General features: G+C 44.1%; 1 protein-coding gene across 1 annotated transcript in view; it reads right to left on the bottom strand.

Moving 5' to 3' along the window:
• The window catches only part of MYO16 (myosin XVI), a 432,663-nt gene that overhangs the window by 149,600 nt on the left and 269,309 nt on the right, over window positions 1-13,754 (bottom strand). Inside the window, exon 22 of the mRNA XM_044250091.1 lies at window positions 12,585-12,785. Coding sequence (XP_044106026.1) covers window positions 12,585-12,785 — 201 coding nt within the window. The remainder of the gene's footprint in view (window positions 1-12,584; window positions 12,786-13,754) is intronic.

The following is a 13,754-nucleotide window of genomic DNA, read 5'->3' as shown; positions in this document are numbered from 1 at the left end:
CTGCTTAGACCTTCGAGCTGCCTCTGGTGTGGCTCATAGCCAAGGTCACTAAATATCATCTGCATCAGACTGAGGGTGTCATAGGGGTTCAAAGACTATATCCAGAAAAAAAAAAATCATACAGCAATTCAGCAACGTGGCAGGATACAAAGTCAATGTACAGAAATCAGTGGCTTTCTTATACACTAACAATGAAAATATAGAAAGGGAAATTAGAGAATCGATTCCATTTACTATAGCACCAAGAACCATAAGATACCTGGGAAAAAACCTAACCAAAGTGGTAAAGGAACTGTACTTGAGGAACTACAGAACACTCATGAAAGAAATTGAAGGAGACACAAATAGGTGGAAGACCATTCCATGCTCTTGGATCGGAAGAATAAACATTGTTAAAATGTCTATACTGCCTAGAGCAATCTATACTTTTAATGCCATTCTGATCAAAATTCCACCGGTATTTTTCAAATTGCTGGAGCAAATAATCCAAAAATTTGTATGGAATCAGAAGAGACCCCGAATCGCTAAGGAAATGTTGAAAAACAAAAATAAAACTGGGGCATCACATTACCTGATTTCAAGCTTTACTACAAAGCTGTGATACCAAGATAGCATGGTACTGGCATAAAAACAGACACATAGACCAGTGGAACAGAGTAGAGAGCCCACATATGGACTCAACTCTATGATCAAAGTATCTTCAACAAAGCAGGAAAAAATACACAGTGGAAAAAAGACAGTCTCTTCAATAAATGGTGCTGGGAAAACTGGGCAGCTATTTGTAGAAGAATGAAACTCGACCATTCTCTTACATCATACACAAAGATAAACTCAAAATGGATAAAAGACCTCAATGTGAGATAGGAGTTCATCAGAATCCTACAGGAGAACATAGGCAGTAATCTCTTCGATATCAGCCACAGCAACTTCTTTCAAGACATGTCTCCAAAGGCAAAGGAAACAAAAGCGAAGATGAACTTCTGGGACTTCATCAAGATCAAAAGCTTCTGCACAGCAAAGGAAACAGTCAACAAAACAAAGAGGCAACCCACGGAATGGGAGAAGATATTTGCAAATGACAGTACAGACAAAAGGTTGATATCCAGGATCTATAAAGAACTCCTCAAACTCCACACACACAAAGCAGATAATCATATCAAAAAATGGGCAGAAGATATGAACAGACACTTCTCCAGTGAAGACATACAAATGGCTATCAGACACATGAAAAAATGTTCATCATCACTAGCCATCAGGGAGATTCAAATTAAAACCACATTGAGATATCTCCTTACACCAGTTAGAATGACCAAAATTAGCAAGACAGGAAACAACATGTGTTGGAGAGGATGTGGAGAAAGGGGAACCCTCTTACACTGTGGGTGGGAATGCAAGTTGGTGCAGCCACTTTGGAAAACAGTGTGGAGATTCCTGATGAAATTAAAAATAGAGCTTCCCTATGACCCTGCTATTGCACTCCTGGGTATTTACCCCAAAGATACAGATGTAGTGAAAACAAGGGCCATCTGTACCACAATGTTTATAGCAGCAATGGCCACGGTCGCCAAACTGTGGAAAGAACCAAGATGCCCTTCAACGGACGAATGGACAAGGAAGATGTGGTCCATATACACTGTGGAGTATTATGCCTCCATCAGAAAGGATGAATACCCAACTTTTGTAGCAACATGGATGGGACTGGAAGAGATTATGTTGAGTGAGATAAGTCAAGCAGAGAGAGTCAATTATCATATGGTTTCACTTACTTGTGGAGCATAACAAATAGCATGGAGGACAAGGGGAAATGGAGAGGAGAAAGGAATTGCGGGAAATAAGAAGGGGAGCTGAACCATGAGAGACTATGGACTCTGAAAAACAATCTGAGGGTTTTGAAGGGGTGGGGGGGGAGGTTGGGGGAGCCAGGTGGTGGGTATTATAGAGGGCACGGATTGCATGGAGCACTGGGTGTGGTGCAAAAATAATGAATACTGAAAATAAATAAGTTAATTAATTTTTTTTAAAAAAAGGATTCCCCCCCCAATGACAATTCAGGCATTTTAGGATCTCCCAGATGGTAACGTGGAGCCTCTGGCAGCATGGTGAGTGTGTGTGTTTACTTTATCTATCTACTGAACTGATTTCTCTGTCAATGTCCACCTCTATAGGTCTACTGCTCCCATGCCTAGTTCTGGCACACGATATGCAAATGTGGCCATGAATGCTTTTCCACAGCCTCTCTCCCCCACCCCCTAAGCCAGTGGGAAGGGGGCTTCATGGGACCCCTCTCGTACACTGACATTGCCTCACCACTCAGGGAGACACGGCAAGCTGGTATTTAACTCCACCAAGAAGCACAAACTCAGATGCGGGCAGGCCACAGGGGGACTGGGGACAGGCACAGCCTGTGCTGACACCCCTGTCAGCTCCTGAGCAGAGCACAGAACAGCTTAGGTGTCCCATGATGTACAAAGGCCATGGGAAGTTTCCCTTATGTGGTCCCTAAGTCCGAGTTTTGTGACATCCTGGCCAACAAGGTGGGAACCGGGGCTGGCAGGGAAGGAGCCCAGTGCAGAGAGTCTGTGGGAATGAACCTGGCCACCAGGGCCATGGGGGAAGCCAGCCCAAAGGGTCAGCATCACGCAGGCAGGGGTGGGGTGTGCCAGCGACACACGAGAGCCCTTAGAGCAAGCCCTGGACACTAAAAGGCATCGTATGTGGGAAACCACTGAGACACAGTGAGACCACGCAGCTCAAGAAAAGAGAGAAAACAGGACCCCCGAGGTCGCTGTACGGAGAGCATCCTCTGTGGCGAAGGCAGGAGGGGCCTCACCTTCCAGGTACGTTGCAATGACGATAATTAACAAGGGCTAGAAGTTCCCTGTTACGGAATTGAGTCTGTGAGCGCCAGTGAAAGCCAATGAAGGACGCCCTCTTACTGGACAGAGACCAGAAATATCACTGGAGATGCCTGGGTTTTCAGCTGGTTCCAAGGAAAGGACTGTCTCTGCTGAACGCATTTTAAAAAGCAGCGTGAGCCAAAAATAAAATCGAATCTGATTACCTCCCCCGAGTGGCTTGTTCAACTCTCAGGTACACGAAGAACGAGAGTGCGGGGACGGTCCGGAAGATCCGGTCTTCAGAAGGGAGAGGGAATTTCATTCTTCTACTGGGGAGACAGAGGTCGGCGGCGAAATTGCTTAACAGAGTGTTGATGAGCCGCTGACAGCAGCCTGGATGGCCTAGAGCGTGTCTGTGATTAACAAGCGGGATGGGATCATCACCTTTAACTTTGAACAGTGTCGCTGGAGAAACAGAAAGACCAATGGAGCAGAGGCAGTTCCTACACTTTTAAGTAAAACTGTTCATTCATTCCTTAACAGGTAACTAGAACCAGTCGGCATCAAGAGCCGTGAGCGAGGGGCCAGGAATTAGGGTCCCCGGGGCAGGAAGGGAGCATTCGGACTCAGGAGTAAGGAGGGGAGAGGGGCTGGGTTTCCGATTTTACCCTGAGTTGAAAAGTGGGACAAATACGGGAAATCAGTTTCGCTGCTTTACTTTTTTGAAGGGAGTTGAGTGGGAGAGAGAGAGAGAGCGTGGGAGGTGGTTTGGGAACTGAAGGCGGTTCGCTTCTGGATCTGCCGAGAGCCAGAGACGCTGGCCAAGGAGAGGTCTTAACAAGCACATGTGCAGGCGTGGAGCCCACAGACAGAGAGAGGCGTTTGGGGGCTCATGTCATGCAGGAGAGGGAATCTTGAGGGCATACAAAGTCCCAGCAGGAGACATAAAATACTCTCTTGGGAAACATCGGTATTTGTGGAATGCAAGTGAATTCACTTATCAGACAAATTTATTATCCCTTTCATGTGGGGCAACATATGATCTCTAGAAAAGAGGTGGTTGGGATCACCAGGTGATACAAACTCTAAGCTTTGGAATCTCCTCTTGACTACAACACATCACATCGGAATGTATTAAGATTGGATTTTAGGAAAAGAAATGAAAGATCGTTTTCAAGCAAGTACAAATGAGTCTGCTAATTTTTCATGCGTGGTTTCAGCTTTCTGTCTGAGGTTTGCTAAAAAGAGTCTCAGTTTCAAGAGTAGTCGTAAATTGATCCCTCTGTAGCCATCAATATTTATAGGTAGAAGCTCCTACTTTTTACTTTTCTATTAAGCGATGGTATCTAACGGTATTGCTTGCTTTCATTCTCATTCACTTTGCGTTACAAATACTGATAAACAAAGAAAGTTAGGAGCACACACAGCATTATTGTAAGTGTCCTTACCTAGCATCTGAATATAGACATTTCCTTGAAATTGCCATATATGAAATTTATGAATATGTCTCATTGGCTCCTTTTAAAAAGGGGGGAAAAACCCAATCAACAACAAGATATCAATATTCTAGGAAACCCAAAGTTCCTTATTTACAAATTTCTGTCAGTCTACGAAGATAACAGAACCTATTAAATCCCTAAAGAAACAGTGAGATTCCCTGAAGGAGAGCCTGCATTTTCTCTTCCAAGCACAACCCCAAATGAGGAAACATTTATCAGGTCTCCCACAGAAATTTACGCCAGAGGCAAAATTGATAGAACAACAGACCACCAGGGGCCTGGTGGAGTTAATTTTTATTTTTCCGGGAGTCTGCCCAAGAAGTCAGCAAATACGGATGTAAATTAAACTCATTCTGTGTGGGTCAAGATATCTTTGTCAAATGACCTTTAATGGTATCCATTTGGCTTAGACCAGACAGATTTCATTGTTATGTCTGGGGATTCTGCCTGGAGAAAAGAAAGAAATAAATGAAAGGCTCCTTATTGATTAGTTCGTCTCCTTTTTCTTTTGATTTAAAGGTTCACTTTCCAAGTCTTCTTGGGCACATCCTGTCTCCCACAGGTCTCCGGGGTGAGGCCAGTCGGCAAGCTACAGAAGGTGTTTCTGGGGCAGGTAGAATTGGGAAATTAAACAGGCCACCATCTCTCCTGCACACGCGTGATGTAAATACGTCTGAGGGGCAAAGAGGTTTGCTGTCATCAAGGCATCACCCAGAATCCATGGCAACGTCCCTGCTTCTCAGATCTGAGTAATAGCACCAATCTCAACCGATATATTTCCAACTTAGTTCCTCCAGCTGACAGGGGTAGATCTTATTCAAGGAGGAGGGGGGAGAATCAGATGTTTTTATAGACTGGCCAGAAATCAGTAACATCATTCTTCCCCCACATGGCTTCTATCAGCGATGGTTTAGTAATATGGTCCTCATAAATGTGTGAGGACATCAGGGACAGGGACACTAATGACCAAGGCCTACATGTCTAGGATTACAGAGTGCTCCGTGGGGATGTGGTTTAGGGGATGGAGAAAGGAATCCTGGTGAAAACGATCAAAATCCACCCACAGAAAGACATATCTAAAGCACATTATATAAAGGGGCTCTACATTTTCAAACTGTCATAAAATTACATTTCAGAATATGTAGTATGGAAATTGCCGAGAATGCTTTCATTTCCTTGAGGCAAATCGTAATGGAAAGGATCTTCTAAATTCTGCAGTAAAATTCCACACACCTCTTTGCACCATTAAAAGAGTAGTCATAAAACTAAATGGCAAAGAACATAATTTTTCACAAAAATTCTCTTAGATCAAGGTAGAGCTACTTAACATGAAAACAACCTGTATATTCAGTGATAAACATTAACATAAGTTAAAACATTATGTAAATGTTTTTTCTTCTATTATTACAATTTTCACAGATAGAAAAATATCTCTATTTCTGCACCTTCCACTCAAGTTTTCCAAGCATGATAGCAAGAAAATACTATAATATTACTTCGGTGGTTACATTTCCCCTATCACCTACTGAAGTGACATTAATTATGAGAAATAAAAATAAACATTCTAATGTGACTTACAAAGCTTTGCTTCAGGCACTGGGCACATTAATAAGATACAAAGATTAACAAACCTATTTTTTAACTAATGAAGGGCATTTTATCACTAACAATTTGAGCAAGTCAATTGGGCCCTTAATATGCTGACCTAAAAATATGGCCAGTTGGTAGATGATCCCTGAAATATTTTCCAGTCGTCAATATTTGTTATCAGTGAGTTCAAAATCCTGCCAAGGAGAGTGGTACTTCTGCATAGACAGACCTTCAGCTATTGTTGGGGGAAAGATGACTCATGTTTGATGGAACATCTCAAGAGAGTCAGACGTGACGTGATTTCTTGCCCAACATGTGACCTTCAGAACAAGTTCATGAGGTTCACAATATATTCCCCTGAATTGCAAACATTATGCATGTGGCCACTGAAAGTCAGTGTCCCCCTCAACAATATGGTGAGGGAGTCCCCTGTAGAGCTTCCCTGCCGTACCACGAGGAGTCTAGGACTGTAGACAACAAACACTTGAAGAATTTCACGCACAACACAGTGGAGATGGGGAGATAGGTGGTCCTTGGAAGGGAAAGTGAAATATGGTATTGTGACCTATTACCCTGTGGTGGGTTCAGTAGTGTACCCTCAAATTCCATGTCCACCCAGAACCACAGAATGTGACCTAATTTGGAAATAAGATCTTTCCAAGATGTCACAATAGGAGTACGATGAGGTCGTAGGGGCGAGGGAGGGTCCGAAATTCAACTGGATGTCTTCCAAGAAGAGGAGGGGTCAGAGAGCTGTGACGACAGAAGCAGAGTTTGGGAGCCGAGTCTACAAGCCCAGCGACGTGGACGGCTGGCAACCACCGGAAGCCGGGGGAGAAGCTTGGGACAGAGTTTTCTCAGACTCCGCTCAACGAGCCAACCCTGCTGACCCCTGATTTTGGATTCTGGCCTCTAGAAATGTGGGGATAAGTTTCTGCTGTTTCCAGCCGTGCGGCATTTGGAACCTCGTTAAGTCACCCCCCGGAGACTCGTGCTAGCTGTGCCGTCTTTGACGAACCACTGAACTTCCCGAAGCCTGACTTGACTGGAGCACTGACACTGCAGCATTCATCCGCGAGGCCTCAGAAAGCACGCCGTGAACCGGAAAAGGCCACACCAGTGTCAGACACCCCTACTGATGAGGGAAGGGAGAGATCAGTGAGGTGTGGATTAAGCCAAGAAGCTACTCCTAAGATGGCCAAGGTCTGGAAAGCCAGGAAAATGGTGTTTCAGGTGAAGAAAACCAATAGAGGTGGAGAAATGTCGGGGTCCCTTTCAAACAAATCAAAAGTGGTAAAGAAATTCCATAATGTTATGAGTCAAAATCATTCCCATCTTTTCTGATCTGTGAATCCTGACCCAATGGACACGTGTATTACTTCCGGAGGGTTGTGACTGCAAACGGCTGGCCCAGAACAAGAGAAATTGGTTCTTTCACAGTTCTGGAGGCCAGAACTTGGACTTTGGGCATATCTTTATGTACCCGGAGGCTCTAGGGGACATGCCTTCCTGCCTTTTCTAGCTCCTGGGGGCCCTGGAGACCTTGCCCCGTGGCTGCATCTCTCCTGTCCCTGCCTCCTTGCTTGTGTGGTCTCCCTTCCTCTCGTGAATCTCCCTCTGCTTCCTTCTCAGAAGGGTACTTGCCCTTGCATTTAGAGTACCCCCTGATCATCCAGGGTGATCTCCTCACCTCGAGATCCTGGACTTCATTACGTAAGCAAAGACCCCTTTCCACAGAAGGTTCCATTCTGAGGGCCTAGGGGTGAGCACATGGCCACACCTTTTTGGGGGGCCACCATTCAGTCCACTGCAACATTTAAGGGTTTGGGGAGAGAACGAGGCTGAAACATAGACACATGATCCCAGGCAAGAACAGTATCACCAACTTGATTTGTGTAAACCAGGCCAGTCTTACAGGACACTCATCAGATCCAAAGAGCATTACTTTGTGTCAAATCAAACGGTCGCAATAAACAATTTTCAAACACAGACCTTATGAGCAGACAATGAGGTCAGATAGGCAAGCATCATATATTTTGTAACCATTACTGTGACCTGTATTTTCATTAATTTCATTTTTATTACTTCTGATCACTTTCGTGTCTCCTAATCTATTCACTTTGCTCACATTAAAATTTAGGACCTTCAAAGTACTGTTTCCCATTAGAGTCAGCTCAGAACCACCTTGATGGAAATTCAGATTTCCTGGGAGCCAATGTCTTTTTCCAAATCATAATTCTTCTTTCTTTCAAGATTCTTAATTTTAAAAGCCAATAAAATTAGACACATTTCTGGATTTAATGCATATCTATCACTTAAATCACCACCGGAAGTTTAAGAGCAATTCCTAAAACAGCTAATCCATATATGATTTAAAATTTGCCAAAACAAATAACAACAACCAAAACCCCCTCAGCCTTCTTTAATTCATATCCGTGCTCATTAATGAGACCCTGTTAATATTTCATGCACAGCCTCTCCCCATTTACTTTAAAATATTTCTGTAATGGAGATTGGAAAATACACCAGGCTCCTAGGAGTAATGAAAAATTCAAATGTGTTTAGGAAAGATCTTCAGCTATAATTCAAATAATGTTGCTTAAACATTTCTAAAAGGACCTAGGAGCCTCTGCTCCAAACCAGATTCAGAAGCACGGCGGGGTCTCGTAGTCAGAGCAGAACGGTCCCTCCTGGGGGTGCTGGAGGTCAGTATCATCACCCGCCACCGTGGTCAGCCTTCCCAGGAGAGGGGAGTTTTGTCTCACAAAACGAGGTAACCCCATCACAGAAGAGCCGAGGTGATCTGAGCGACACTCTGGCCCATCCGTCTGGCCAAAGAAGAGGACGCCAAGCAACCCAGGAACCCGAGAGACACTGAGCTTCTTCCCTGGGACCAGCTTTATCACCAAAGAGCCCTGCAGGAATGCTCATACGACGGTCCGGGAGATCGTGCTGTTGCTAAACCAACTGGCTCTCTGCTATGTGTCTTGGTTTATAAAACGCAGAATACGCTGCCTTCCTTGAAAATCCAGTAGCTTAAGATTAAATATACGTAGCTACAGCTCATGATTAGAAAGGCATATGGCTTGACATATTGCCACAAATTACATATAATCTATACTGTAACATGTGAATGAGTCCTTCGGGAGTCCTTGGGCTAAGACTCATTAGCAGATCTCAGGAAAATGAAAGATTTTTCTAAAACCACAAAATTGACTCCAATTATGGAAAATCCTGCTTAAAACATAAAGGCACTTTTAGAGAAAAATTCATAATTCCATGGGACTTGGCTCTGTGGCAGCTAATCAATGGACGGGCTCTACTCTGCTTTCCTGCTATCAGAGCTGCAGGAAATAATTGTATTTATTCACACTGTTCACTGTTCTTCCCTAAATCAAACAACAACAGAAAAACAACAAAAACTGAAATGGAAATTCTATAAAGTGGCTGTGGAATAATTTTTAGAAGCAAACAGAAAATAATTAACAAACAAAACATTATTCCAAAGCTTGGTCCCATTCTGTTTAATGCAATTAGCATTTATTGAACGACCTGACATGTCTTCAAGATTCGATACAAACAGACTTGTGAGGCGGGTCAGGTAGAGATGATCTGAAGACAGCTTCCACGAAACTTAAAGGAAAATAGGGAAGTAGTTTTCTAAAATCATTACTTCTGTCTTACTGTAATATTTCAACTAAACCCCATGAATTCATAACTGCTCAATATAAGGAAAATATAGATTAGAATGTGAATACAGGACTAGAAGGTTGGCTACATTATAAAAAATTTTAAAGGCAAAATCTCTCCTATATAAAAGGTAGTGAATAAGTTAATAGAAGGTGAGGAGTGTGTGTGTGTGTGTGTGTGTGTGTGTGTGTGTGTAAAATCCCACACTGAGGCTCTCTCCACAGCGATTCACGGCTCAGCCCATCCCACAGCGCCATGATTCCACAGCATCTCCCCAGGACGCTCCTGGCCCACCTGTTCCCTTCAGGTGTATCTCCTGCGGACCCCTTCCTCCTTCTTTTCTCTTGGTTTTCATGATTCTCTCTCCTACTCCTTTTCTCCATCTTCTCCATGCTCTTCGTGAGGGAAATGATCAAGACACACATTTCCACAAATATGCCTATGTTTCTAAAAACAACCAACCCCTTTTATTTGTCATATGCGATTGAAGTTTCTATTAAAAATCTCAAAATCAAAACATCTACACTGAGTATCTTTCCTTCCAGACTGCCTCTTCTCCAGGATTCCTCTCGTGGTTGGCGCTGGCACCATCCATCCATGGTGGGGAGAGAGACTCCTGTCATTTCAAGCTGCGGCTCCTTCTCTCCTCGGGACATGCCCTCTGTCAGCACGGCAGCCTCGTCTCGAGAGCACCACCTCTGCGATCTTCCGCTGTGGTCCAAAGGGTTCTCTTTTGCGTGTTCCCAGCGCCCCCTTCCACTCTCCCCCAATCCATCCTCTACTGTGTCCTCTGGTTTCCTTACCTCATCCCCCACACTGCCTGAAAATACGTGGGGAGTTCACTCCGTCAAGAGGACAAAGTCCTGACTAGTCCATGTATATTTATTCATGCTTTGGTCCAAAAAGCTTTTTTTAAGACTTATCTCCAGCCAATCTCTAGAGACTTAACTGTACTTGTACCATTTCCCAAATACAGGGTGGGTGGCCGTGGCAGAAGTGCCCACGGCGCTCTCAGGAACAGCCGCCTTCTCACACCGCACACATCAGAAGGTGGGAACGTGCCCAGGCCTCCTTGCAGCCCGCGTCTGAGGGCTCTTCAGCTTCCCCCCGTCTGGCACTCCTGCTCAGGATCCTGAAGGTAGGCGTGGGGGAGCTTCTGCCGCGTCTCCTGCGTGTCTCATAAGCATGGCATGAAGACGCCTTGACTTCTCGGGCGATGGAGACCTCCCGGCCTGGTCACTGGCTCACTGACCTCTCCATGCTGACGACCGGGGAGGGGCACGTTCTGGTGTCAGCGGTGCGTGGCAGGAACTGGGAGTCACTGCCTGGAGCAGCAGCTTCTCCATCTGACTGGAAGCTTCCAGATCAAAGACAAGGCCACGTGTATGCTGGAAGCCCCACCATGGGGTGTGCTTTTGAGTCATTCCTGAATGTTCAACATAGGGTCTCCCGGTAAGTATTTCCCTATACCAAGTTATCTTCCACCTTAAAAACTAAAGTGGATTCTGTCCCAAGCAATGGAGTCCTGGGGGTTGGCGATGCCATTCAGACGTCCACGTCTCCACCAGAATGTGCCTTCATTTCATCCTTCCTGAGCTCTAGCCCATCCCCAGAGGCCTCGGCCACACCTGACCTCCTCCAGAAAACATTTCTACACTTTCTTTGGGAGCCAAATGATTACTTCGTTCTCCAGGTAATGCAGAACTTTGTTAATATTGCCTATGTTACTATAAGCAAATTATATCATAATTATTTGTTAACTTGCCTTTTCCTTATCTGTCGAGAGTGAGGTACTTGAGGACAAGGAATATGGCTTCTTCATCTTTGCTTCTCTAATGCTCGGACTTTGACATCTAGTAGAGTCTCAGTGAACATGGACTGAAATGACCTGGAATACGTTGGCTGGAGCTTTGTCCTCTGATAGGTAACTGCTGCTAAGGGCTGAGGGGGGAAACCCAGGGGCCACAAATTCAAAGGTGGAAGGTGGTAACCACAGATGGGCCTGGATGGAAGGTAAGTGGAATGTGGATTCCAGCATCAAAAGATGAGGACAGTGGGACCTTGTGAAGAACAGGAGGGTATTTCAAGCTTGATTAGGAGGAGTGGAAGCCCAGAGGGTGTGGGTTTTGCCCCGGGGGTGGGGTTGTGACACAGAAGTCAAGGCTAAAACAACTGGCATCAGCTCGGAGAACCTGGGATATTAGCCGGGCCTAAAGGGTGTAAGGCTTTTTTTTTTTTTTTTTTTAAAGATTTTATTTATTTATTTGACAGAGAGAGATCACAAGTAGGCAGAGAGGCAGGCAGAGAGAGAGAGAGAGAGAGAGAGAGGAAAGCAGGCTCTCCGCTCAGCGGAGAGCCCGATGTGGGACTCGATCCCAGGACCCTGGGATCATGACCTGAGCTGAAGGCAGCGGCTTTAACCCACTGAGCCACCCAGGCGCCCCAAGGGTGTAAGGCTTTTATAGACAGTTAAGAGGAGGTCCTTGAAGGTGTTTAAGGAAGAAGCACATTTTACTAAGCTGTTTAGGGAACTGAGGGTGGAGAGGTAGCTCTCTTTACTCAGGTTGCCATGCTCTAAGAAAAATAATTTAATACTAAAAACTACACTGAAGGCAAGTCAAGTCAGAAGACCAATACCTCTTTGGCTAATGAAGGGATCCCAAAGCTCAGAGCAGAGCTGTCTGTTAAAGCCAAGGCCCTCTTGCTCACATGATGTTATAATGTGGGGAACGTTATAGAAGGATCTGACCACCTGCTTCATCACCCACATTCTGAAGATGCAAAGTCCTTCTCAGGTTGAAATAAAAGAGCTTAGGAAAGTAAAATGGTGTGGGTTCTTCTCCCAACTTCCATTCATTGAAATAATCAACTCTAAAATATCTAAAACTTGAAAGCTTGTCCCGAAGAGGTTTGGTCCCTCAGCGTACATGCTATACCATGGCTATACCATGTTCCTCATTCAACTTACCCTTCCTGCGTAGTGCATGGTGGTGAAGGCTGTGCCCTGGTCTTTGAGCGCCATGTTCCCATTCCCATCCTTCATGGGTGAATAGACTGCATTTGTGTTTGACGATTCAAGGAGACTTTGTACCTTTTTGGGAAGATTTGGTTCCATTGACCAAATCATCTGACTTTCTTCATCCAATAAAGAGAGAAATCCAGATGGTTTCTGAAAATTAAGAAGAGATAGAATTTTTTCTTCCATTACTCAGTTTGATGGTTTTGTTATTATTGTACATATATGTTCATTTGTATTTTCACTATCTTCATATAAGCACTCAAAAAATGAATTAGTCTACTTTTAATACACATCTATGTTTGCTCACTACTATATCCCCAACACCTAACAAAACTCTGATGTAATGTAGGCCCAAAAAGTATCAGTTGATTAATAATTGATAATGAGTAAATAAGTTAAAGAGTGTGTTTTAATGTCATTCAAACGCTGGAGTTATTAAAAAGTATATTCTCATCTCAAAAAGAAAAATGGAATTTCCAACTAAAGGAGAAGCACAATTTTTCTTGACCTCTAACCCACATCAAACTCTTTATAAAAACAAAACAAAATTTGGGTAAATTGGAAGGGGAGGTGAACCATGAGAGACTATGGACTCTGAAAAACAGTCTGAGGGGTTTGAAGTGGCGGGGGGGTGGGAGGTTGGGGAACCAGGTGGTGGGTATTATAGAGGGCACAGCGTGCATGGAGCACTGGGTGTGGTGAAAAAATAATGAATACTGTTTTTCTGAAAATAAATAAATTGGAAAAAAACAAAACAAAACAAAACAAAAAAAAAAACTCTTTATAGTTATGATGGGTCAAGTAACTTCTCCGAAAACAGAACTTACAATCATGTTGAGTCATAAAAATTGCAGAAAGAGCCTACTGAGCAGGAAGTAGAAGTGACTATAATATTCCAATATTAGGAACTAGAAGAAATACAGTTGGAAGCTATCACTTATAAAATCCAAATTGGAAGTCGGATAGTTTATAGCCGTCAAACACAGAAGCTAAAGTCATATATAAGCAACCACTTAAAATTAATCTCACGTGAAGGAAAACACGGCTTGAAAGAACTTCTCAGATTGCCCTGACAGTTTGCTCCCCACACATAGAACAGCATGGCGCCCACTCGGTTTA

This window comes from Neovison vison, chromosome 5 (genome assembly GCF_020171115.1).
Source record: "Neovison vison isolate M4711 chromosome 5, ASM_NN_V1, whole genome shotgun sequence".
Lineage (NCBI taxonomy): Eukaryota > Metazoa > Chordata > Mammalia > Carnivora > Mustelidae > Neogale > Neogale vison.
The sequence above is the reverse complement of the archived record's forward strand: the minus strand, read 5'-3'. Positions and strand labels throughout refer to the sequence as shown.